Source organism: Eutrema salsugineum, unplaced genomic scaffold (genome assembly GCF_000478725.1).
Source record: "Eutrema salsugineum unplaced genomic scaffold, Eutsalg1_0 scaffold_6, whole genome shotgun sequence".
NCBI lineage: Eukaryota > Viridiplantae > Streptophyta > Magnoliopsida > Brassicales > Brassicaceae > Eutrema > Eutrema salsugineum.
In genome coordinates this window covers 1,440,913-1,466,054 of record NW_006256547.1, presented here as the reverse complement: position 1 = coordinate 1,466,054, position 25,142 = coordinate 1,440,913, and the positions used below count along the sequence as shown (strand labels likewise).

Genomic DNA, 25,142 nt, shown 5'->3' with positions numbered 1-25,142 from the left:
AGATAAAATCTGGTTTAAGACACTGAAAAAAGATCAATAACGTTGACCTTTTTTATAGTAAGCCATTTGGTAATTGACTTCTCAATCCAACAAACCAAAATTTGATAAAGAACACAAAAATAGAAAGAAAAAACCACAAAGTGTTACCATGAGGGTTATTGCTTTTTGTGCATCTTGACTTGTGTCTTACTCTACAGATTCAATCCTTTGTGCATCTTCTGACTTATGTCCTCCAAGTCAATAACTTGAGGCATATCGTTGCTTTGTGCGGCTTTGATTTCTTTGAGCTCTCGAGTCAATTCATCAATCTGCTTTTTTATTTTGGCTCCTCCATCAGGTAACTTTGAGATCGTATTCTGTGAGATATGAAACCCGGAACAGAGACTTAGAGAAGCCTCAAGCATTTTCTGGATCATAACAAGAATTTATGATGTCTTTACCTTGTTCTCGAATATCATAGTTAACCGACTGATTCTTGCTTTAATTTCGCTTTCCGACAAGTCATTGTCATCGATTGGGGAAATGTTGATTCTCTTGTTCAATTTCACATCCTTTGGGTTGAAAGCATACTCGGCCCTACCAGAAACAGTATTTTCAAATCGATGAGAGATTATACAGATACACAACAGATAAATTTGCCAAAAAAGCTGTTGATGGTATTACCCATTGACCATGGTGTCTTGTGAAGAACTTGCAGATGGCCGTCCCACAAATGACGTTGTTCCTCTCCTTCTCGCATAAGATGTTGAAGAAATAATCAGAAACAGGATTTGAAATGGAAGGAAAACTATTTTCTAACTAAAAAATAAAAAGTTGTTTCGAAATGCAAGAAGACATAAGCTTCACCTTATTTCTTCTATTTCTTCTTGCTGTATTGGTTGGACAGGAGCAGTCTTCGAGAAGAGTAAGCTGTGATGACTCACTCCAGCTATACCGAGAGTTTCCAAGAACTTAACGTGGGATTCCAGAGTTTCATCTCTATAGAAACAAAGAAAGATTAGTGAATCCATATTCGAAATAAACCATCAGCACACTTTGTGTGTTTGCTCAGAATCAAGGCTTTGCTTACAATTTGATCTGGTTATAGTGTTCTTCATATAGCTGTTGTTGTGTAGGTGAAACATCAAAGCCTCCCTTGGGAAGACTAAATAGTTCTCGAAGATCCTAAAACAGAAAAAAAGAACCATTTGATAAAAACATTTTAGAAACAAATGAAAGAAACGCAACGAAAACATTTAGACCTCCATTGACTACAGAATTGAGACTACACCTGTTGGCTGAAATAGCGAATTTGTTCTTTATGCTCAGTAGCGGTTTTAAACAACCCTCCCTTGTACACCTAAGAAGCATTTACCGATGGCATTATATACCATACAAATGATCATATCAAATCAATAAGCTATTGCACTAACCGAGGAACAAAAAAAAATCTAACAAACCTGCTTCCTGTAAATCTTTTCTTCAACAGTTGCTGAGGTCATTAACCTGTACACGATGACATCTTTGGTTTGCCCGATTCTGTATGCTCGATCAACGCTCTGATTGTCGGTGCTGCAATAATATCAGAAATTCATGTTATGAAAGTACTTTCAAGAGACTAAAAAATATGAACAGCTTCCCAACACTAGTTTTCCACTACATAAGTTGCACAAGCAAGGTATAGAGCAGAGAAATAAAAATAACAAGTTTGCATCAGGTAATAAGTATAGAAAACAAAATTGGGCTGCTTCAATTTCGTAACTCAATCGTCAACTGTTTAACAAGTTAGAGATGCAGACTTCTGATAGACGAGTTAGTAAGATTATATTTTACAAAGGTTTAGACTTACGTTGTTGAAATAATAATCAACGAAAGTAAGTACCTTGGATTCCAGGCAGGGTCAACCACAATCACCCGGTCTGCCTTCGTGAGAGTAAGACCGAGACCACCAACTTGAGATGTCAAGAGAAAGATGGGAGCCACATGACCACCTTGAAATTCCTGGAATATATTAAGGTTTAAAGAACTGTGATAGCATGATGACAAGATAGAATAAAACTTAAGAAAGAAAAAAAAATGAAATGTAATGTGTTTGAGAAGAGAAAAAACCCACTTCAACAGTCTTCAATCTATCAGGGGCTTTTGTTGTACCATCAATTCGCAAGAAACTATAACCGTTGGAGGTAAGAGAATCCTGAAAATTCCAGACGTAATCCATAAAGATCCATGAAATTTCAAGGATAACCGTTAGGGGTAAAGTTAGCAGCAAACCTGAATGAGATTAAGCATCTTGCGTGTCTGGGAGAAGATTAGAACACGGTGCCCTTCTGGAATCAGATTTTCCTGAGTAAAAATGAAAAAAAGAATGTCAGACAAACAGACAAACATCAAACTGAATGTTACTAATTTAACTATAAAATGTGATCTAACCAGTAGTGACATGATGAATGACAATTTGCAAGAAATACTGTCATTTTTGGTCTGAAAATCATCTGTATCCACATTGTCTGCAATATGCATAGCCAATCTCTCTGCTACGCCTGCTTCTTCTTGTGTTAATGTTGATTCCATTCCTTCGAGGACATCCTCAGCAGCCCTCTTAGTCAAGAGAAGCGGGTGGTCACATATTTTCTTCAGAATCTGTTTCATAACAAAACAATAATGTAAGCTGCCAGATATTAGCTAAATTTATTTTCATGAACAGAAGAGCTTTTTTAACAGGAAAGATATAATTGAAGTTTCATAAACAGAGAGGAAAGGAAACCACTTTCTCATGTAACATATATCCTAAGATAACTTAGCAAAGTGGATAGAGATAAATATACTGGATGAGAGAACACATACACACACATATTTGCTCCCAAAAAAAAAGAGAGCGTCAAGTTACCGTTAGAGCTGCTAGAGGCGAACCATCAAAAGCTGACAGCACAATTTCACTTTTTAAGAAAGCTTCATATAATTGCCTCTGCAACAAAGTGATAGGTATCAGTAATTATATAAGACTAGGAATATTAGACCAACGACTGTATTTATGTGTTTAAGGTTGAACCTGGCAAGCTGTCAAGCGTAGCCATACAACAATCTCGTCCTTCTTTGAAAGTTTGGAGGTTGCATCATCATCACCAAAGACCTCACTCTTTAGGCGCCGCAGGAAGAAAGGTTGAATATGCTCCCTCAAGTTCTATTAATCAAAAGGACGTAAACAACATAAAAATACATACTTGTAAGATCTAAAACCTAGAAACTGTAGCAACATATGTCTTAAGCGAATTGGTAGATTAATTTCTTCTTTAGGTGCAACTTAGCTTGTGTACGCATACGTTAACTGTTCAACAGGCATATCAGACACAGTATGCAATCTCATAAGATGCAATACAGATTCGAAGAATGATGCGTGAAAAACTATAAGTTCAATTCTTGCCACATAGCACGAGTAAAGGATTCATGCTAAAAATGGTAGACAGATATTCGCATTAAGATTGTTAAAGTGGTAGACAGATATTAGCATTATAGACTTTTCATTTGCCGCCTAATAGGAAACACGATTAGTAATAATCATATGCCAGGATGAGAGGGAGAAAGTTTAAAAACCTAATAAACACGTCTTCAACTACAGTCTAAAAAATAATAGTCACTCAAGCACAATCGAATTGAATCCTCACCTTTGCTACTGTTGAGCCTATCCTCTGTTCTCTATCAGAGGCATTTTTGTCAGTTCCACGAAGAATGTAATGCTCATAATTCTGCTTAAACCTGATAAGCTTAAAGGGCTTAATAATACAGAGCTGCTAAATGTACTATGGCAAATCTGAATCAGGGAGAAGGATTACCAATTCTTGTCACCAAGTAGCCCAGGGCAGCTGAAGTTGAAGAGAGCCCACAATTCCTGTAAAAGAATGAAGAGGAAAGATTAGTCGGCATTGCGATTGCAAGAAGATATTCATAGATGAAAAGATGTTGATCAACGTTACATGTCACAGACAATACCTTAAGATTGTTCTGGATCGGTGTACCACTTATTATTATACGGTGGGAACTTGGAATCTCAAGCAAACTCTTGGCCCTTTGTGTACTGGGATTCTTAATAAGATGTCCCTAGAAGTGTAAGCGAAAATACATCATGTCGATATCAGTAAGATAAAGATCAAAACATACACTAATGGTAGCATTACAACGCTTGATAGATCATAGTGCTTACACATTATATCAAGCAACGGTTTCCTAATTGGTATAGTACCCAGACCTCACAAATGATAAAAGATTGATATGAATTTTACCTCATCCAGGATCATGTAGTCCCATTTGATTCCATCTTCGTCATCCTCATCAGTATAAAAGTGGTCACCTTGCAAAGCCTTCGTATTGTTCCTTACGATATCATAGGTCGTTAGAAGAACTCCTTTGCCCTACAAAAGTTAGAGATATCTCAAGTTGAAAACCCAAACCATTTTTCAAAACAAACAAAATTGACTGCCGGGAGGAGAACATGACCAAGAAACAAATGACAAAATATTTCTCAGCTCAATCAGTCTATAATATGAAAATATGCTGATAGACAGATAAAGATGATTAGCTACAGGATAGGCTAACAGTGTAACAATTGAAGGCTAACAATCACACAAATTTATGTACAGATTCCTTGTTGATCTTCTAGTCACAAATCAAGTCAAAATATTGCATAGTTAAGGGATTGGTAATACTTATCATGCTAACAATGAAAAAAGAACATGTACCTGTAGAATGTGGTTAAGATCATATTCTCGGGCCTTCGTAGAATTGCCGTAGTACCTTTAAAAGAGGAAAGAAATAAAGTTAGTAACAAAATATTTAGCACCATTTCAGTAAATGACAATCAAAGAAAACCGATCTTACTCCCTAGTCATTTGTGAAAGTCCAACGGTAGCTATTTCTTTCATCCAATGAGGCAACAGGGTTTTCGGTGCCACTACTAGAGCACGTTTGATCAATTTTGAGTGGAACAAACCAGCAAGAAAACTACATATCTGCAATGCAAATCAACTGAAATCAGAATCACATTATCACCACACAAAAGAAAAAAAAGGGTGGAGATTCCAAATTTACTTACCTGCATAGTTTTACCTAATCCCATATCATCTCCAAGAATTCCACCTTTACCTTGGATATGCAATGACCACAGCCACTTCAACCCTTCTCTCTGGTGTGGATATAACATGGTTGCTATCTTTCCACGCAATGTGTAAGAACATTTGGGGCCAGTTAAAGTGATAGACCCTTCATCCTCCAACGCTCTCTCATCATAACTATGTGTTTCAATGTTGTAAGACCGAGCTGGCTTTTTAGGCTTTTCAATATGGCTTTTCATTTCAGCCGCCTTTCTCCCAGTCAAAAGGACACAGTCATCTTCATCATCGTCGTCATCTAATTCTCTTAGCTTAGCAGCATTCGACCTTCCGACTGATCTTAGCTTCTCACTGACCTCAATATGTCTAGTCGTCTTAAGACTTTGGTCGACTTCCTTGTGTTGGCCCTTCCCACGGTCGAGATTGGATCCCTCTCTATACTCTTGAGACTTACCAACATAGTGCTGACCAGAAAATGAGTTTTGTTTTCCAACATTTGAAATGCTTTCACCCCATTCACCTGCAGACTCATAACTCATTTTCTCTTCCCGAGTGGCAAAACCAACATTTCCTTGCCTGTCATTGAGACTATCAGCACCAGCATTACCTGTGCTAACCACATCTGACGAGGACTCGGATATCAAGGAAAATGAGGATTTGACGGTCTCAGAATCAAAATCATTAACCCGGCTCTTAACTGGACCCGCATCAGTGTCATTCCTTTGGTTATCTTTAACCTTCTGAATCGACATTGTCCCAAGTTTAGAGGTCAAATCATCCAAAATATCCAGAATCTCATTCTTTCCTCCACCATCTTGCCTTTCCTCCTTTTGCTTAAACTGAGGGGAAGGCGAACCAAAATCTGTGATTATCGAAAAGTTGGGCTCGTCACCCATCACTGTGTTAGCTTCCTTCGATTCATCCCAAGATGTGGAGTTTTTCGCAGTTCCAGCTCCAGCTCCCTCGAGTGGTGTATCTCCTTTACCTGATTCGAGCATCATGCAAAACAAACGCATTCGGGTAAACTTATTTTGACGCAGCTGTAAAGAAAGAAAATCAAACAACAGACTACAAACCCAGATTTCAGAGAATCCTAATTTCAAATTGATTTTGAATACATCGCCATTTCTGTCTGAAAACTGAGAGAAATGGGTGCCAGCCCTAAAATCGGATGAAAACTCAGAATTACCTGTGGAATCGAAATCGGCCAGATCAGGATCGTCATCTCCATCGGCTACATCTTCCTTCGGCGATGCTTTGCAGAGACGACGTCTCCCAGCGAGCTTAATCATGGACTTTTTCGTTCCTTCATCTTCTTCTTCTAAATGAAAAAAAAAAAAATCTAAAATCAAAGACAGAAACGAATCCGAGACCACAGTGAAACAATCGAATAGAAAGAGGAGAGAATTTTCGTACGGGAAGAAGATGGAGGCTGTTTAGGAGCCGCAGAAAGATCCTGGAGGAGACGATAGTGTCGATCGTTCAAGCTCTGAGGCTTTCTTCTATGGCTGGCCGTGTTTTCCGCCATTGCTACACTGTTTCTGGAGATGGGTTTGTGTTTTCCGATGAGACGATTGTAATAGTGGGGGAAAAAGGACTGAGAAGAAGAGAAAGAATGTATTGGAATCCCGCCTTTCCCTTCTCCTTTTTAAAATTTGAAAGATTTCTGAAAAATACTCTATCTCTGGTTTAACCTAAAATATACTCATTCGGTCAATAAATATTTTTTTGGAAATTGTCATCTTGAGGTGATCATTTCCCTTTTTGAAGAAACAAAACATTGGTCGCTAAACCGTTTAGACGCGAAGCAGCGAGTATATATTAATACATTGAACCATATTAGTATCCATAATCAGTATCATGGTAGGATGAAACAATACAATGAATATAAGAGAACGCTACAAAATGATAAATCACTCACATTACAAAGTTTTAGAATTTGATTTGTTCTAAAACAAACGGAGGCTCTCTTGCACTGCAACGCTCCGGCGGAACTTGCGAGTTCCTTAACGTTCTTAGCGTTTGCGACTTTGAACCTCTGATCTGGACCATTATTTTGGCCGAGCCTTCCCAATACCTTTTGAAAGGCCGAAACAAGCCCCGTTCGTTCTCAAAGTAATCATTCACCGAATAGAATTTCCACTGCAATTGGTCTCGGTGGCTACGTTTCATCCACGTCACCTACTAACAACAACATTGTTAGCAAGAGTGAATCAAGAAAACGCGTTTGGGTTGCGGTTGCGTTTGAATAAGAATGAAACGTCCATCTAACGTCTTTGCTTCCCCCGATGGCATATTGAGCCATTCATTGGGTAATAGTTATTTGCCACGTGGGTGTATCCATGTCGGACCCTGCATTTCAATATATTTCACATGGTTATGGAAATAGACATGTGAGAAGAGGTGAGAACTATAAAAGCAGCCTCAGTTTCATACCAAAAGTTATGGAAAAAATAGTACATATTTTTCTAAATTAATAAAATCCTAATCATCCCAATAAAAATAGATAGCAAAATTAGCTGTCACACAAACCTTGGCATTCTCTGGTTACAGTTAGGACCAAAGTTGTTAAACAAAACAGTGACTCTCATCTCCTTGTCTCTTGTATAATTAACTATCATCGTGTCCTAAAAGCATGACTTTGTCTTGGTTCCTAAACCAATTGTTGGACACGGTGACGTCAGTCGTCCTCGCGTGACATCAAGAAGGCCGTCTTGGCAATCGTAGAGAGTGTTATGATCAATCTACACTTATCTTGCAGTGACGGAGTGACCAAGCGAATGGCGTCACCGTCCACTTGACCCAGCTCAATCTTTTTTATTGAATATGATAATAGGCTGTTTTAAAAAAAAAAAAAAAAAAAGTGAATGCATGCGAAATAGCGAATAAATTTGAACATAGCAAAAGCAACATGATAGAACCGGAAATTGAATAGTCTTGGTGGGAAAACCCATAATTTATGTCGTCAAGAGAACCTCCGACAAAAGGCAATTGGTGGACTATGGTCGGTGAATAGATCGGGAGGGAGTCATTCAACATCGCTGACCAGTCCTTCTCCTGATCAACTAGCTGAAATTATTACAGTCAAACAGTAAGTGACTGATCTCTGCTCTAAACCAAATCTAGTTACCTTTTAATTAGGATTTGATCAATTAGGCTTAGGCTATATTTTTTGTGACGTCAATTTTTTTTTTTTGTTAAGTGATTGTTTATAGCACTAACCTTAACTAACCCGAACATCAATCTATTCGATCGAGCTCAAAAGAAATGCAACAGCAATAATTTTTTTCTTTGTTGAAAACGTATTCGTTATATGAGAATTCCCCTAAAAACATGATTATGTCTAATAGTAAAACTAAAACCCTTAAACATGGCGGGAATCGCAGTGGTAGTGTATAATTTTCTCCCTTTTTGCTCTCAGAGGTTCACGAACTCACTTATTTTCACTGCTTTTTTTCCCGCTCATCTAAAAGAGCCATGAATAGAGCCGGAAACTCCAAGAAGCGACCGCCTCCGTCGAATACCCCACCGGCGGGGAAGCATCGAGCCACAGGTAATCCGACACCCTCTCCGCCGGTCGGAACCCTAGAGGATGAATTCGTGGACGAGGATGTGTTCATGGACGAAGGGGATGAGGAATCGCTTATCCTTCGGGATATGGAAGAGCGTGAAGCTGTATCTGCACGCTCGTCGACTTGGGCTCGACCTCCTCTCTCACCCGCTTATCTCTCAAATTCTCAGAACATCAGTTGAGTTTTTTTTTTTTTTTTAATGTTTACTGGAATGAATTTGTTAGTTTTCTAGGGTTTCTGAAATGTGCTGAACATTTCGATTTTGCTGGGTTTGTTAGTTTTTCAGCAATTGGAGATTGATTATGTAATTCGGGAGAGTCACAAGGAGCTTTTACCGGGTTCCTCAGGGCAAGCTGCAGTCATTAGGATTTTCGGGGTAACCAGAGAAGGTACCTGTTTAACGATCCCCTGGGCGATTTCGAAAATCTAATTGTTTCGTTTTAGGGACATAGTTTTTTTCTTTTAGTTTGCTGCAATTATTTCTTCCAAGTATTGTGATTAATATCTGAGCTTTGTCGAATGATTTGATTTCTTTGTTATCTATGTTGAAACTTTTATTTTCCTTTGTAAGAGGCGGAGATGGTTTAATATGACATGAAGAACGATTTCCTTTATATTGATGAACTTACGTTTCTGGTGTATTTTCAGGTCATAGTGTGTGTTGCTATGTTCATGGGTTTGAGCCCTACTTTTACATTGCTTGCCCTCCTGGAATGGGGCCAGACGATATTTCTCATTTCCATCAGATTCTTGAGGTATTTATCATTCAGGCTAAATAATTCTCTGAGATTGTTGTAGTTTGATCTCCCTGGTTTTTTTCTAATGTTCATCTCACTCATTCAGGGAAGGATGAGGGAATCCAATAAAAATGCCAGCGTTCCGAAATTTGTTCGTCATATAGAAATGGTGCAAAAGAGAAGCATTATGTATTACCAGCAGCAAAAGTCCCAAACTTTTCTGAAGATTACAGTTGCATTGCCGACTATGGTGGCTAGCTGTCGCGGTATGGTTTCCAGACGTTTGTGCTTTATGGTCTACTATCTCATTTACTCAATTTTCTCAATTCATTCTTTTTTTTTTTTTTAAATTCGTAGGCATCCTTGATAGAGGCATACATATTGATGGATTGGGTATGAAGAGCTTCCAAACATACGAGAGCAATATTGTTTTTGCTCTCCGTTTCATGGTTGATCGCGATATTGTGGGAGGAAATTGGATCGAAGTGCCCACTGGGAAATACAAGAAGGATGCAAGAACTCTGTCATACTGCCAATTGGAGTTCCATTGCCTGTATCCTCATCTATGATCTCTAAGTTTCTTTTTTGAAGCAAGAATATGTTTACCTAGCAACCAGATTCTATTTTATGTCATTACTTTCTTTAACATTGGCTTTTAGGTATTCAGATTTGATCAGTCATGCTGCAGAAGGTGAATACTCAAAAATGGCTCCATTCCGCGTGCTAAGTTTCGATATTGAGTGTGCAGGTCGTAAAGGACACTTTCCAGAAGCTAAGCATGATCCTGTGATCCAGGTTAGCTGTTTTTGCTATACTTTGATTTTTCTATCTGGTACCTTTGTTCTCGTCCCTCTCGAAACAACATTCTTATTGCTTTTCTAGATAGCGAACCTTGTAACTCTTCAGGGAGAGGATCAACCATTTGTACGCAATGTCATGACTCTGAAGTCATGTGCTCCAATCGTAGGCGTAGATGTCATGTCTTTTGAAACAGAAAGAGAGGTCTTACTGGCTTGGAGGGTAATCCTTTTTGCCTCCTTTAGTTCTTTATTACCATGTGTACATTACTTGTTCGTCATAAACCCACCAAACACACGTCTTTTTGATGTTGCCACTGCAATTTTGTACTGGGTTTGGTAAAGCATGCGTTCTGCTGATGGATATGATCTATTGGTTGCAGGATTTTATTCGTGATGTTGATCCTGATATCATCATTGGCTATAACATCTGCAAATTCGATTTACCTTATCTGATTGAGGTACTTGAACATTAACATCTATCTTTATTGGCAGATCACCTCTCGTTAGTAGAAGCGTGCTCTTTCATTCTTATTGCGATGCTTAGCTGTTCTTGGCACATGTATATATCACCAACCTTTACCTGTAAAATATGATGTTTTCTGATTCTCAGAGAGCTGCTACACTGGGAATAGACGAGTTTCCTCTTCTTGGTCGTGTGAAGAACAGTAGGGTCCGGGTCAGGGACTCAACGTTTTCATCAAGGTGAGTTACTGGTGTTTGCAAACTCCCACCGCTTTCTCCTTAGTCTTTTTTTTGTTATGCTTCCTGGTTTTCTTGGCTCATGAGTTTTCTAAACTCGCATCATATAATATTATATTTTTTCACATAGTAACACGTGCCATGTTTCAGACAGCAAGGAACAAGAGAAAGTAAAGAGACCACAATTGAAGGACGATTTCAGTTTGACCTTTTTCAGGTTTCTGTCCCTGGCAAATTCGTTTTGGTTGAGTCATTCTTAGATCGTTTATTTGTAGTTCATTGCAAGGGCATAAACTTACCTCTTCCTTTGTAGGCAATACTCAGAGACTACAAATTAAGTTCTTATTCGCTGAATTCTGTCTCAGCTCATTTTCTTTCCGAGCAGGTGAAGCTGAGTAATTATGTTCAGAATTTCAGGTTTTTTCTCATTGTGCTATGTGGCTAACATGATTGTCTTCTTCAGAAAGAGGATGTCCACCATTCTATAATAACCGATCTCCAGAATGGGAATGCGGAAACCAGGAGGCGTCTTGCTGTTTATTGTTTGAAGGTACCTACTTTTGTTTATCCTGGAGTATTGCTGCCTCTGTCTTGTTGCATTGCCTTGTTTGACAAATATTTCCTTTTGCTCTAGGGATCGATTTGTTATTGCAGAAACTAGGTGGTCTCATTATTAATGGTTTCAGTAATTTTTTCTCTGTTAATGGTCAATCATCTGAATCTTATGGAAAGGTTAAATAATTAACCACATTCCACTTTGCTGTTACAGGATGCATATCTCCCTCAGAGACTTTTGGACAAACTGATGTATATATATAATTATGTCGAAATGGCTCGTGTAACTGGTGTCCCTATTTCTTTTCTTCTTGCTAGAGGACAGAGTATTAAGGTAGTTCTCTACTAATGGTCTTTGGATTAAAGTTTCAGTTGACTATGGTGACTGATATTTTTTTTGGTGACATATTTTTTTTCAACATTTTTTGTCTAGGTTCTATCTCAGCTTCTTAGGAAATCTAAACAGAAGAACCTGGTTCTTCCGAATGCTAAACAGTCGGGGTCCGAACAGGGAACTTATGAAGGCGCTACTGTAAGTTGGTGCTTTGCGGGTCTAACATTTATTTTCTGCCCCTCCTTTGTATTAGATTCTATTTGATCTCTTTTGAGGAAAACACATCGTTAGTGATAAAATATCGATGTTTCAAATGATAATCAGGTTTTAGAAGCAAAAACAGGTTTCTATGAAAAGCCAATTGCAACTCTGGATTTTGCTTCATTGTACCCTTCAATTATGATGGCATATAATCTGTGCTACTGCACCTTGGTAATTCTTTCTGACATTATCTTCTATGATTTTTTTGAACTTTTGTTTATTTTACCATCCATTGTTCATATACCATATTAATTTGGGAGCATTATTTCTATCTTCTTATCTTTGAAGGTGACACCTGAAGATGTACGCAAACTGAATCTTTCACCTGAGCAGATCAATAAAACTCCATCAGGGGAAACATTTGTTAAACAAAGTTTACAAAAGGTTGCCCCTTTTTGTTGGATTGATTATCATTAGTTTTCTTAAATTCTGCTAAATTATTTTTTTCTAGAAATACTGCAGTTTAGGAACGAAACAGATTATTTATTTCAGGGTATACTTCCAGAGATTCTTGAAGAGCTTATTGCTGCCCGTAAAAGAGCTAAAGCAGATTTAAAGGTACCTGAACTTTGGATTCTGATATGTGCATACTTGTATGCAGCCTTTAACAACTACAGTTGAAACTATTGTCTAATATAGGAGGCTAAGGATCCGCTTGAGAAGGCTGTTTTAGACGGTAGACAATTGGCCTTGAAGGTAAACTTCTTACTTTCAGTTTTCTTAAGTTGGTCTTTTACAAATAGATTAGAGTGTTCGGAATATTCTGAACAGTATTTTCTCTGTAAATTGCTCTTTCACATTTGATTTCTATTTGTTGTCTCAGATCAGTGCAAACTCTGTATACGGGTTTACGGGAGCCACTATTGGGCAGTTACCGTGCTTAGAGATATCCTCAAGTGTTACCAGCTATGGTATGTCAGATCAACTTTTCTAGACACATATTTTTCTAAGTTTATTCTGATGGACGTATATTTTTCTGAAGGTCGTCAAATGATTGAACAAACGAAGAAATTTGTGGAAGATAAATTCACAACATTGGGAGGGTATGAATACAATGCAGAGGTACATTTTCAATTAATTACTCGTGGTATTGAAAAGGCTTAGCGAAACATAAGTTTACTTTTAAATTTATTGAATTTGACGGATAATCATGTATTAGGTCATTTATGGAGACACGGATTCTGTCATGGTGCAATTTGGAGTATCGGATGTAGAAGCTGCGATGAACTTGGGGAGGGAAGCTGCAGAGTATATTAGTGGAACTTTTATCAAAGTGAGTGATTTGTTTTGCTAGGAGCATATCATAATGATTACGTGATATTTTGAAATCAAATTATAACAGGCTGTAATGTTCTCTGCTTCTCGATTGTTTATGATGTCCTATAGCCCCATCAAATTGAGTTTGAGAAGGTCTATTTCCCATATCTGCTGATTATCAAAAAGAGGTATGCTGTTTGCTGTGGACAAATCCTCAAAGTTTGACAAAATGGACACCAAAGGTAAATCTTCGTAATCTCACAGCTTCTATCTTGTTCATGTTTTGACTAAGTAGTATCAATATGTCTGGCTCTCGCAGGAATTGAGACAGTACGAAGGGATAATTGTTTACTGGTTAAGAACCTCGTGACTGAGAGTCTCCACAAAATACTAATTGATAGAGATGTCCCAGGCGCAGCTGAGTATGTTAAGAATACAATTTCGGATCTTCTCATGAATCGTATTGACTTATCACTTTTGGTGATTACGAAGGTAATCTCTTTTGCTTGATTTCTTATCTTGTGAAGTTTATGGTCATGATTAGAGCCATATGTGAAAGTTTTAAAAACACACCATCTTTTCAAAACTTTAACTTTGATCTGGATTTATTTTTGTGTGGAGCCAAGTAACATGTGAGAGATTTCAAAATTCTGTATCCCCCCGATTGAATTGTTAAACTACTGAACAACAGGCCCAGATTAGTGGTTGGCCATTTTTTTTTATTAGAATGAAAATTTTTGCTTTGATGCATTAAAAGTCTTTGGGATCCGCTTGTAACGCATTCATTTTTGGAGTCTCGACCTATATGCTACTGATGTATTTCTCAAATCATAGGGTCTAACTAAAACCGGGGATGATTATGAAGTTAAATCAGCTCATGGTGAACTTGCTGAACGCATGCGTAAGGTATGTGGTACTCTTTTTCTCTTGACCGTTTGTATACACGAACAAAACAGGGGAAATTTCATTTCTTTACTTACTCTAGTTCCAGCATCACATGCACACCCTCAAACTGAAAATTGGAAGTGCTAACCAGTTAGATTTCATTTTTTTGGCTTCACGAATATCTCCGTGATTCTTCCGGCGTCATATAGGAGCTGCACAATGATTTTTCTTAATTCATGCATTCTTGTGGTGAATATATGATGAGGCTGCCCTGAAACTGAGATTTGTTGTACGGAGTCTGATGATCCATCATGTGAAATTTGACAACCTTAGAGATGTTTGCTTTTTCATATGTGACAGAGGGATGCTGCTACAGCGCCAAATGTTGGGGATCGGGTACCGTATGTTATTATAAAAGCTGCTAAAGGTGCCAAGGTAGCTTTCATGTCAATCTTTATCGTTTTGTATAAGATGTTGAGGTCATTCTCTTCTACCGTGCTTATCTCATTTTGATGCCAACTAGGCTTATGAACGGTCAGAAGACCCGATCTACGTGCTTCAGAATAATATTCCTATAGACCCAAATTACTACCTGGAGAATCAGATAAGCAAGGTCAGTTAGAAAAGTGGGGCCTGTCTATAAGTTGTATTCTCTAGTCTTTGTTTTATGGTGCTTGAATGTTAAAGCAGATGTTGTTTTCAGCCGCTTCTTAGGATTTTTGAGCCAGTCTTGAAAAATGCCAGCAAGGAACTTCTCCATGGAAGCCACACGAGGTCAATATCAATTACCACTCCTTCGAACAGCGGGATAATGAAGTTTGCCAAGAAACAACTAAGTTGTGTTGGTTGCAAAGTTCCGATCAGGTACTTTATGGCTACTTGCCTATGTATTGTTCATGTTCCTATCCTGCATGTTCTACTTGATCCTTGATTCTCTAGTCCTAGAATTATTTTTCTATGTTTGCAAAGTTTCTTATCGTTTGATAGTTTTGTTTATGTAATCTTTCTTATCTGATTGCGTATATGGGAACTGCTAATCAATTTTTCGCTTTAACTTCAACCAGCAATGGAACACTATGCCAGCGTTGCAAGGGAAGAGAAGCCGAATTATATTGCAAAAACGTGTCTCAGGGTAAGCTACGTTTTTTGCCCTTTTCTTTAGACTTATTGATCCATTACTAATATTTGAAATAAATTGTGTAAGCTCAGTGTCAGACCTAGAGGAGGTCTTTGGAAGGCTGTGGACCCAGTGCCAAGAGTGCCAAGGCTCTCTTCACCAAGATGTCTTGTGCACCAGGTTTTGCTTTTATATTTTTTGACATCTGAATTAAAAAAAAAAACATTTATGTGTTTTGACAGGTAAATTGATTCTGATTCAACTCCCTTTTTTGGGATTTCTTATTGATCTTAACAGTCGAGATTGTCCAATATTTTACCGGAGAATGAAAGCACAAAAAGACATGGCTGTGGCCAAGCAACAACTCGACCGTTGGAGCTTCTAAGTTCTTTGCTTATCTTTGCAACTGGTTTCTTTGCAGATGAAGTTTCCGTTTGATTAGAACGTTAGGTCCTATAAGAACGGCTTGGGATGTCATAAATTTGGACCTCTTTTTGCTTCTTTGTACGTAGATTTTGATAAATACAAAAAGAGAAAACTTCTTGCATATTTCCTTGTTTTCGTCAATCTAAGAAAATGGGGTATTCATCGAATCAACAAATTCTTTGCTTAGACAGACACTCACAGCTACTATAATACATACAAACTACAGCTCAAGATTTACGTATATGTTTAGACTGTACAGTGGGATACACGAAGTATGGACATGGAAGCCGAAGTGCTCAACCTCATTGAATCAAGTGTACAGCCTTATCCTCGTTGTTATAGGTTGTCTGCACATTGGGCATGTCGTGACAACCACACCACATTCCTTGCACGTCTTCATTTGAAAAACAAAAATGCAACAGAGATATCACAAAACCGATCTGGTCATAGAGCAAGCAAGAGTTTCCATATTTTGCAAAATTTCACTTACCGTGTGACCACAGCTAAAAGCCATGTCCTTTGGATTCGTCAAGCAAATCGCGCATACCTTTTTTGGAAAACACAATGAATTTCAATTCTAATTAGTACCCATAAACTGACATAGAACACCAAAAAAAAGGCGGAAAAAGGAGACTTTACTGGCTGTATTACTTGAGCCGTTCTTTCACTTTTCTCTGCACTCTCTAATACTGGATCTGGCACTGATTTAACAGCATTGTCACGCTCTATGACCTCTGGTGGTGGTGGGAGCGGCTTGTGGTGCAAACGGGAACCGCGCACTTGTTTTCTACTGTTCAAAAGCAAAATCACAGGATGGTTTTGGTTGCCAACTTTCTAGTGATACAAGAAGTTCCCCGAGGTGAAAACTTTACTCCACTTACTTGAGACTTAATGTGGCCTTGTATTGAAAAGGAATCTCCATGAGAGCTGCGAGTGCGAAAGCAGCCTCCTTCTTAGCTGCATCTTTGTGCTCTGACATTATCTCTGTGAAGTTCACAAACTGTGGAAGGAAACAGAGTTTTTCACTGATCATCATATCTATGAGATTTCTATGCTATGTTTTATTATGTTACCTGGAAGTTATCGAATTCCCGGTGAGGGATATTGTCATCAAACTGTTTCATTGTGTCCCATGGTCCATCTCCTACTCCAACCAAGACGATCGACAATGGGTAATGGCTGGAAAAAATTTATATATCAAACAACACTGGTATAAAACTATGACCATGAACCTGAGCTAATTGAATAGCTTACCTAGCTGCCATTATGGAGTTCATAGTAGCTTCTTCCTGTGGACTAAGCCGACCAGGTGGCACATCTGGATTCCTTGTGACCTGACCATCTGCGATAATGACAAGAACATGGTATTGCATATTGTTCTGCTCGACTATGTCGATGGCTGCATCAATAACCGGAGCAAACGAGGTAGGACCTGCACGAAAAGAATACGCGAACAAAAATGATACTTATTTAGGATTTAAGAGAGACGTAAACCGATCTTTTTTTAAAATAGTTTGTAGTCACAAAAAATACCGGACAACTTCAAATGTGGAACAATCTCTCTATATCTTTTAACCGCTTCTTCTAATCCGTCACAGCTTTTGTTCTCGGGGTAAAAGCTGAATACTTGTTGATCGCGTGTTGTTACTGCTTGGAAGAAGAATACATGATAAAACCATTTAGAATTTTCTTAATCTTCATCTTGAAAGCAAGAATTAAGAAACTAACCATCGCCAAAACCGAAACAAGGTATAAGACCATCTTCATCAAAGGGAGACAGTGTGCGACCAATTATCGATATTGCTTGCTCATATGGATTCTGTCTTTTACCAATGGCATGAAGGCTTTTTCTATTAAATGAATATCTTCCTGCAACGAGATTTTAGAGCATGAAACTAAAACCCTTGAGTCATCTCTCAATAACATGTGAATCAAATTAGTAAAATCGGCATCAAATCACCTGTCCACTCATTGCTCTTGGTGAAGTCAATTCCTAAAATCAAATTTGAAGATTCAAGTCCAGCTTCTCTCAGAGAAGTTATCACCTAAGAACAAAAAGTAAATCCACACAAATATGAATTTATCACTTTGCTTCATCAACTTTATTAAAAATAAAAAAAAATCAAATCAAGAAATCAAGAAACAGCTGGTGAAGTTTTCAGAAACCTGATCCAACGTGTTGAAATGATCAGCAATATATGAAGGTTGCTGATTACGTTTATTGCATCTGTTCATTTGGAAAACCCCTGCTTTCACAAGAACCAACCCAAAATCCAATCTTTCAGAATATATGATTCACAATCAGGAGTGATACAAGTTGGAAGTATATATCAACCTTGAGATTCAGAATATCTTTTTTGTAGAAAACAGCTTTTATTGGAGATTCTCTTTTGAAAATGATGAGAGAATATAAAGAAATTAAATAAAAAGTAGGTTTTGTTGAATCTTGAAAGCTAGAGGAACGTGACCCTTTGCTTGCGGCGGCAAAAAATCAATGCGTACTTTGCTCTCTCACACGCCACCAATACCATCAATCTAGAATAATGAATCTGGTCTTTGTCTCTGCGTCATTATTGATATAGTTATCCAAAACCCATAATCATCTTACCAAATGTCTGGAATAATAAATATCCCGTGTGGACAACGTGGCAAAGCCGTAGTCATCTTGTATTTGGTCTCTGAAGAAGATTTGGGCTTTTGTTCCTAAAAAAATTAAAAGATCTAATAAATCGGGTTTTGATTATCTTTGGAGAGAACATTTTCTTGGGCTTAATTAATCTAAGAAGCCTTTTTTAAATCTTCACTACCTACAATTCACTTTGTTTCTGGCACAACATCCACGTGCGGTAGCCATTAGCCCAAACTCAACAACCAATCTCCTATGAACTTTATAAAGTTTTAATTATTCTTTGATTTTTGACCCTCTATTCTATGTTCTTAAGGTTTGGTACTAAATGAACCACTAAACCAGCATAGCAACTCGGGGCTTTCTTGTATCAAAATAAACTTTAGGGTTTCAATCAAGAGAATAAATTTGTCCGTGGTTGTATACGGGAAATTCGGAAAAGTAAAAATAATAATTGTCTTTGCAATCAGAAAATGTGTAGACAATTTATCTTCTTGAAAAGGCAAAAGATGTCTATAAATTGCTTTCGAACAACCAAGGTTCCGCTTCAAACATTTGCATCAATTTCGAGATCCAGAGATTCATCGAACCGTATCGTTTCTGTATTCGGAAGGAAGTCTTCTCTTTCATTTGTTACTCTCAGAGTAGTTTCATCGATGGCTTACGAGAAAGAGCTTGATGCTGCTAAGAAAGCTGCTTCACTCGCAGCTCGTCTCTGTCAGGTTTCTGACTCTTGATATTTTTCCCCTTTCTTCTTTACCCATACTCTAAATTTGATCATTTTTGAACTCCCATTTTGCAATCTTCCGAATTTTCGTTTCAAATTCAGGGATTTAATATCTGTCTGAAATCGGAAGTTTTTTTTTAATCTGGGTTTGGAGATGAATGTGTATTGATTGGGAATAGTTTCTCTTTATTAAGCTTGTAGTGAATCTATGATTTAAATTTTGTTTTTACTCTAAAAGAATCTTTTTTGGTTGCTCCAGAAAGTTCAAAAGGCGTTGTTGCAGTCAGATGTTCAATCAAAATCTGATAAGAGTCCAGTGACCGTTGCTGATTATGGTTAGTTTTTTTCTCTTCAAAATCGTACTGACATTAAAACGAAATCACATAGATTTTACACTCCAGTGATTGAAAAAGGAACTGTCTTTGTTGTATGGTTTGATCGACTTCTTTGCGGTTATAAACTGTCGTTTTTTTGAGTTTCAGGTTCACAAGCAGTCGTTAGTTTAGTCTTAGAAAGGGAACTCAACTCTGAACCCTTTTCATTGGTGGCCGAAGAGGTGAAACAGCTTAATAACAGCTTATTTTAGATGTCTCTCACATTACTTATCTCGAGTTTTTATGTTCTACGACTCACATAGTCTTAAACTTATCTATATAGGACTCAGCCGATCTACGCAAGGATGGTTCTCAGGATATTCTTGAGCGAATCACGAAACTTGTCAACGACACTTTGGCTACTGAGGATATGCTCAAAGCCATTGACTCTAGCACATCATTTGCTGCTCCTACTTTATCCACAGATGATCTGCTCAGAGCCATTGACTGCGGCACATCTGAAGGTGGTCCAACTGGTCGACATTGGGTCTTGGATCCTATTGATGGCACTAAAGGGTAAGCTTCAAAACTATCTACCCTAAAAATCAAAGCTTCTTATTCTTAAGAAAAATTGTGAACTGATTGAATGTCAACGCAAATGTTTGTCGATTTTAGATTTTTGAGGGGAGATCAGTACGCAGTAGCACTAGGATTGCTTGAGGAAGGGAAAGTAGTTTTAGGTGTGCTTGCTTGTCCAAACTTGCCATTAGCTTCCATAGCAGGAAACAACAACAACAAGTCTTCTTCCTCCGACGAAATCGGATGCCTTTTCTTTGCTACAATCGGTTCAGGGACATACATGCAGCCCTTGGACTCGAAATCTGATCCCGTCAAAGTACAAGTCTCTAGTGTTGAGAATCCTGAAGAAGCATCGTTCTTCGAGTCATTTGAAGGAGCTCACTCTCTTCACGATTTATCCAGCTCCATTGCCAACGTAAAATTGCTCTGCTTTTCTCTTCCCTTCCCATGTGATTCCAGCTAATTCAGCATCCAAGTGGTGACGTTCTCTCTTTGATGTATACAGAAACTCGGTGTGAAAGCCCCACCTGTGCGGATCGATAGCCAAGCAAAGTATGGAGCTTTGTCGAGAGGAGATGGAGCTATATACTTAAGGTTCCCTCATAAAGGATACCGTGAAAAGATTTGGGACCATGTCGCTGGTGCTATAGTTGTCACAGGTTAACATAAAGTTTTTCTCTTTATAGAGATGAGATTACAATACCGATATGCTTGACTTGTTTTGATCTATTGGCTTTGTATTGGGTGCAGAGGCTGGTGGAATTGTGACGGATGCAGCGGGAAAGCCACTGGACTTCTCGAAAGGGAAGTATCTTGATTTGGACACAGGCATTATCGTTACTAATGAGAAGCTTATGCCTCTGCTTTTGAAAGCAGTTCGTGAATCTATTGCCGACCAAGAGAAACCTTCACCTCTCTGATTCTTTCTCCTTTTCTTCTTTCCTTCTTCAAGTGTTTGTTTTCTTCCGCAACTGTGTTTTGTTTCACTTCCTTTCAATTTTCTAAAAGAAAAAAAAAACAAATATCTACTACATATGTTCAGGGATAAAGAGTATTTTGTTTGGGCCAATATGGGCCGGGAAAAGACCTTTTAAGGTTTACAGGCCTCGACGTGCCTAGACCGCGTTGGCTACTTTTTCATCTTAATATTAAAAAGCGCGTTGGTAGAATCTTTCAATATACAAATAATATTCATTATTATTTTGTTTTATCTTTTTAACCACAGGAAAATTTTGAAATTCGAGATTTTATTCCCAATAAATCTACATTCACGATGACTGACTGATTCGTAGAGAAGACATAATAAAAGTTATCGTTTCGTTCGGTCAAACCTATACAATAAATGGACGGGTACAACAAATGTACTAGGCGAAATTTTTAATGTGGATGGTGTTTATTTATAATCCCTTCGTTAATCAAGATATTTTTGTGCTAATGATACCACAACACCTGTTTGGCTGTTTGCGACTAAAGATTGACGAGATGGGGACAAAGGTTCACACGTCTTATTCAATAGTATACTATTAGCAATTTGCAATATAGTAACTAATTACACTACCTCTAAATCTTTTATGCAATAACTATAAAATGAAACAAGAACCCATTCTCCTATCGTTATTTCCAATTAAAAAAACAAAAAAAAAAAGAAGAAGAAGCATAAGCACTTTCGAATAAAAGCATTTTCAGAAAGGCTGAACTAAATATATACAACGTACCCAAAATAACTTTTTTTGGATTTATAATAAAAAAGTAATAATCATATACTATTCTTGCCAGACATAGAATTGATCATGATATTATCCTCCCCTCCAAAAAGAAGCATAAAATTTAATTTTTTTTTATCTACTGGAATTATATATAATACTAAAAAAAACATATAAATATCTCTTTCTAATGAAAATATCCTTTATTGGACCAATTCATTTTTGGATTGTTTATATATATATGTTTTCTTCATTTGGATTATAACTTACAAGATAAGGCAGTGTACTATTTGCAGAGTATATAATAATAATAATATGAAGTAATAATAAATCATAAAAATATGCACTTGCTTTTTTTATTGGGATTAAAAGTTATGCTAGGCAAATATAAATGAAACTATATAAATTTTTTTATGAATAATAAATTAACAGAAGGAAAGGCAACGTGAGCGAAACTTTCATTTTCTCAACGAAGTAGAGTACTACTATGCTTACTTTTCTACAACGGTAGAGATGTGAAAAATAATACTCTAAAATACCAAAAACAATATTTAAATTATGATGTATTGGTAAAATAAAACAGAAAGAAAAAGTATTAAATAATTGAAAATTGTGAAGAAGTTGCTTCAGAGTCGCGAGAGGTTTTTCGTTCATATCATAAATCGATTTTCACAGAGATTTCTTCTTCTTCGTCTTCGCCTTCGTCTTTGTCTTCTTCTTTTTTCGTACAGCTCTTCATTACCTTTTCAATGTCTTATGATGAGATGCTTGCTGCTGCGAAGAAAGCTGTCTCTCTCGCTGCTCGTCTCAGCAACGTACGATCACTCGTTTCCCTCTTTGGAATCCCATGATCGTTTTTCTAGATTTAGATTATTTTTCTTCTTCTTTTACTCGTTGACATTACTATGTGTGTTCGAGAGAGAGAGACTTAGATTTTGTTTTTGTTTAACTCTTTGTGCAAAAGATTGAGAAGTGTAAGGTGACTTTTGTTTTTTTTTTCCTTGGAAATCGTCAACTAAGATGAGTGTTTTTGAATTAGGGCCTGAAATATGGAACTTGATTGATGAAAACTAAAAGGATATCTGACAATGGGGATGTAGCCTTGCACTGAATCTTCGATTTTGTATCGGCGATTTCAGTATTTTAATTGGGTTTTAACAAATCCATTCAATATTATTCTCAGTTCTCAAGAAATGGAATTGCTTTTGCTTGTTCCAGGATGTGAGGAAATCTCTGTTGGTATCTGACGTCTGGACAAAATCAGATGACAGTCCTGTTACAGTGGCTGATTATGGTTAGCCCTCTTTTGACCCTTTTCTTGCAATTTCATTCCCCATTTCTGCAAAACCTTTCGATTTGGTTTGAAATGTGCAATTCTTCTCACTCCGAGAAATGAATCTTCTTTGTTAGATCTTTAGATTTCATATCTTTCTTGGCTCATAAATTGAAACAAAGAAATGTTCTTTTAGGCTCGCAGGCGGTGGTCAGCCTTGTACTCGAAAGGGAACTCCAGAATGAACCTGTGTCATTAGTGGCTGAAGAGGTGCCAAAATATAAAAACATTGCTGGTTTTTTTTGTGTGTAATGATCCAAGCAGATGTTTTTATCTAATTTCTGACTTTTTTCTTCTTTTCTGTAATTTATGTGTAGGATTCTGCTGAGCTAAGGAAAGTTGCTGCTGATACTGTTTTGGCACGTATTACAGAGCTTGTGAAAGATACTCTTGCTAGTGATGAATCATATGCTGCTTCTCCTTTGTCTTCGGATGATGTGCTCAACGCCATTGACAGTGGCAAATCACAAGGAGGTCCCAAGGGTCGCCATTGGATATTGGATCCTATAGGTGGCACCAGAGGGTGAGTCTTTACTTACTCAATCTTCCTCTTTTTTTTTTTTTTTTTTTTTTAACAGCTCTCAATCTTCCTCTAAACACAACAATATCTAGTCACTAATGCAACTTAGAGTTAGTTACTAGTAGTTTGGATTTGTTTCGCGAATACCTGAGACAAATAAGTCTCAGAATTCTAGTACCTGTTTTCCTTGTTTTCTATTTTACATTTTTGAACTGTCATTGAGTACTCGGAACTGATTTTCCAAATTTTATAGATTTATAAGAGGAGAACAATATGCGATAGGATTAGCATTGCTGGTGGATGGCAAAGTAGTGCTTGGTGTGATGGCTTGTCCTAAGCTTCCTTTGGCCTCCACTGCTGGTAGTAACACACACAAGTCTTCACCTGAAAAAATGGGCTGCCTTTTCTATGGCGCGGTTGGCACTGGGACTTATGTCCAGTCACTCAATGTTGTCGACTCTCCTCCCGTGAAGGTAAAACACTCTCAGAACCACTCTGCTGTTTAGATGCATTGCAATGGAAACCTTTTTCAATACGTTTTCCCTACAAAAAAAATTATTCAAATACGCTATTAGGTGGAGGTAAGCAGCATTGACGATCCCGCGAAAGCGAGTTTCTTTGAGTCATACCACACACCTGTCCCTATCCATAACACCATTGCCAAGGTAAACATCTTCCTCACACTCTCGATATATCTTCTATTTTGGGACCGAGTTTTGTCTGATTTTGTGCGGTGATACTCACACGACAGAAACTGGGGATAATGGAATCTCCAATCAAGATCAACAGTCAGACAAAGTATGCAGCTTTATCTAGAGGAGATGGAGAGGTGTACTTGAGGTTTACCCGCAAAGCAAGACCCGAATCAATTTGGAATCACGCCGCTGGATCAATCCTAGTCTCAGGTAAATCCGTTAAGCTCTACTCTGAATAGCTTTTGGTCAATTGTTGATGAATAATCTTATACAAATTTTTTTCTGTAATTGCGTCTTTCAGAAGCGGGAGGAAAAGTGACAGATGCAGCAGGGAATCCATTGGACTTTTCGAAAGGGAAGTATCTTGATTACAAGAGAGGGATTGTCGTTACGACGCAGAAACTATTGCCAAGACTTTTGAAAGCGGTAAGAGAATCAATTACAGAAGAAGAAGAGGAAGAAGAAAAAGCAGCAAGAGAATCACTTATAGAAGAAGACGAGGAAGAAGAAAAAGCAGCTTCTCTGAAACTTCACTAACACGCAACTGAAATATACTTGTTATTGTTGTCCTTGGGAATACTCTCTCCGTCTGTGTTTCTCACACAGAATATTATTTAAAACCTAAAAAAAAAAACTCAACTTTGATCTATCTATAAAAAACACTAATTCTCTTGAATGTAATTTTGAAGTTTCGAGCTCATTGAAATATTTTCTTACACTTGTTTGTGTTCATACTCCCAAAGACGTGAATCTATTTTGAAAACTTTTGGGAAGATTAGTGAAACTAACAAAAATCTTGGGGAGAAAATTAACATACGGATATTGTGCTATTGGGCTGTTTAACACTTTAACTCGACAATATAAAAGACGAATGCCATTTTCTATCGCATAAAGAAAAAGACATATGAAAAGACCTTTCTC

The 25,142-nt window shown here is 37.6% G+C and overlaps 5 protein-coding genes and 1 pseudogene across 11 annotated transcripts; 3 read left to right on the top strand and 3 right to left on the bottom strand.

Moving 5' to 3' along the window:
* Positions 1-35: 35 nt before the first annotated feature.
* On the bottom strand, positions 36-6,711 carry LOC18011629 (protein CHROMATIN REMODELING 24). Of its 2 annotated transcripts, none has more exons than XM_006394162.2 (22): positions 6,498-6,711; positions 6,271-6,402; positions 5,066-6,066; positions 4,852-4,982; positions 4,713-4,767; positions 4,257-4,385; positions 3,967-4,074; positions 3,810-3,865; positions 3,642-3,732; positions 3,029-3,160; positions 2,867-2,944; positions 2,410-2,619; positions 2,251-2,322; positions 2,093-2,173; positions 1,862-1,980; positions 1,440-1,551; positions 1,271-1,339; positions 1,070-1,164; positions 847-978; positions 664-729; positions 441-576; positions 36-356 (listed from the first exon to the last, which is right to left on the bottom strand). In XM_006394162.2, exons 1-22 carry the CDS (start codon positions 6,607-6,609, stop codon positions 192-194), a joined length of 3,282 nt encoding a protein of 1,093 aa, XP_006394224.1. In that variant the 5' UTR covers positions 6,610-6,711; the 3' UTR covers positions 36-191. The 2 variants fall into 2 exon arrangements, with proteins under 2 accessions (XP_006394224.1, XP_024007078.1); XM_024151310.1 differs by having other exon boundaries at positions 192-356; positions 6,271-6,399.
* A 166-nt stretch (positions 6,712-6,877) lies between these two features.
* On the bottom strand, positions 6,878-8,035 carry LOC112083364 (annotated as a pseudogene).
* A 426-nt stretch (positions 8,036-8,461) lies between these two features.
* On the top strand, positions 8,462-15,847 carry LOC18011793 (DNA polymerase delta catalytic subunit). The gene is given in 32 exon segments (XM_024150994.1): positions 8,462-8,829; positions 8,932-9,042; positions 9,302-9,408; positions 9,497-9,656; positions 9,748-9,943; positions 10,050-10,185; positions 10,273-10,410; positions 10,571-10,648; positions 10,801-10,892; positions 11,040-11,106; positions 11,203-11,274; positions 11,353-11,439; positions 11,659-11,778; positions 11,878-11,976; positions 12,103-12,210; positions 12,328-12,423; positions 12,532-12,597; positions 12,679-12,735; positions 12,863-12,950; positions 13,022-13,101; positions 13,199-13,312; positions 13,426-13,489; positions 13,492-13,512; positions 13,515-13,538; positions 13,616-13,788; positions 14,131-14,202; positions 14,542-14,616; positions 14,705-14,794; positions 14,885-15,045; positions 15,246-15,313; positions 15,391-15,478; positions 15,596-15,847. Coding segments are annotated over 32 exon segments (3,267 nt in total). The 5' UTR covers positions 8,462-8,558; the 3' UTR covers positions 15,684-15,847.
* Positions 15,848-15,861: 14 nt separating this feature from the next.
* Positions 15,862-18,322, bottom strand: LOC18011628 (E3 ubiquitin-protein ligase RGLG3). 6 transcript variants are annotated; one of them, XM_024150989.1, is made up of 11 exons: positions 18,060-18,319; positions 17,891-17,970; positions 17,685-17,769; positions 17,453-17,593; positions 17,258-17,371; positions 16,979-17,156; positions 16,798-16,903; positions 16,606-16,724; positions 16,364-16,514; positions 16,215-16,271; positions 15,862-16,118 (listed from the first exon to the last, which is right to left on the bottom strand). In XM_024150989.1, the coding sequence occupies exons 2-11, from the start codon at positions 17,957-17,959 to the stop codon at positions 16,035-16,037; spliced, it is 1,104 nt and encodes a 367-aa protein (XP_024006757.1). In that variant the 5' UTR covers positions 17,960-17,970; positions 18,060-18,319; the 3' UTR covers positions 15,862-16,034. The 6 variants fall into 6 exon arrangements, with proteins under 6 accessions (XP_024006757.1, XP_024006758.1, XP_024006759.1 ...); XM_024150990.1 differs by having other exon boundaries at positions 18,193-18,316; XM_024150991.1 differs by having other exon boundaries at positions 16,364-16,511; positions 17,891-18,322.
* Positions 18,323-18,823: 501 nt separating this feature from the next.
* LOC18011603 (SAL1 phosphatase) lies at positions 18,824-21,141 on the top strand. Its single transcript, XM_006394156.2, has 7 exons — positions 18,824-19,072; positions 19,337-19,412; positions 19,560-19,633; positions 19,735-19,967; positions 20,067-20,385; positions 20,476-20,629; positions 20,721-21,141. The coding sequence occupies exons 1-7, from the start codon at positions 18,824-18,826 to the stop codon at positions 20,888-20,890; spliced, it is 1,275 nt and encodes a 424-aa protein (XP_006394218.2). The 3' UTR covers positions 20,891-21,141.
* A 1,178-nt stretch (positions 21,142-22,319) lies between these two features.
* On the top strand, positions 22,320-24,874 carry LOC18011717 (probable SAL3 phosphatase). Its single transcript, XM_006394155.2, has 8 exons — positions 22,320-22,488; positions 22,892-22,967; positions 23,143-23,216; positions 23,324-23,529; positions 23,780-23,999; positions 24,102-24,191; positions 24,278-24,431; positions 24,523-24,874. The coding sequence occupies exons 1-8, from the start codon at positions 22,423-22,425 to the stop codon at positions 24,756-24,758; spliced, it is 1,122 nt and encodes a 373-aa protein (XP_006394217.1). The 5' UTR covers positions 22,320-22,422; the 3' UTR covers positions 24,759-24,874.
* Positions 24,875-25,142: the final 268 nt, after the last annotated feature.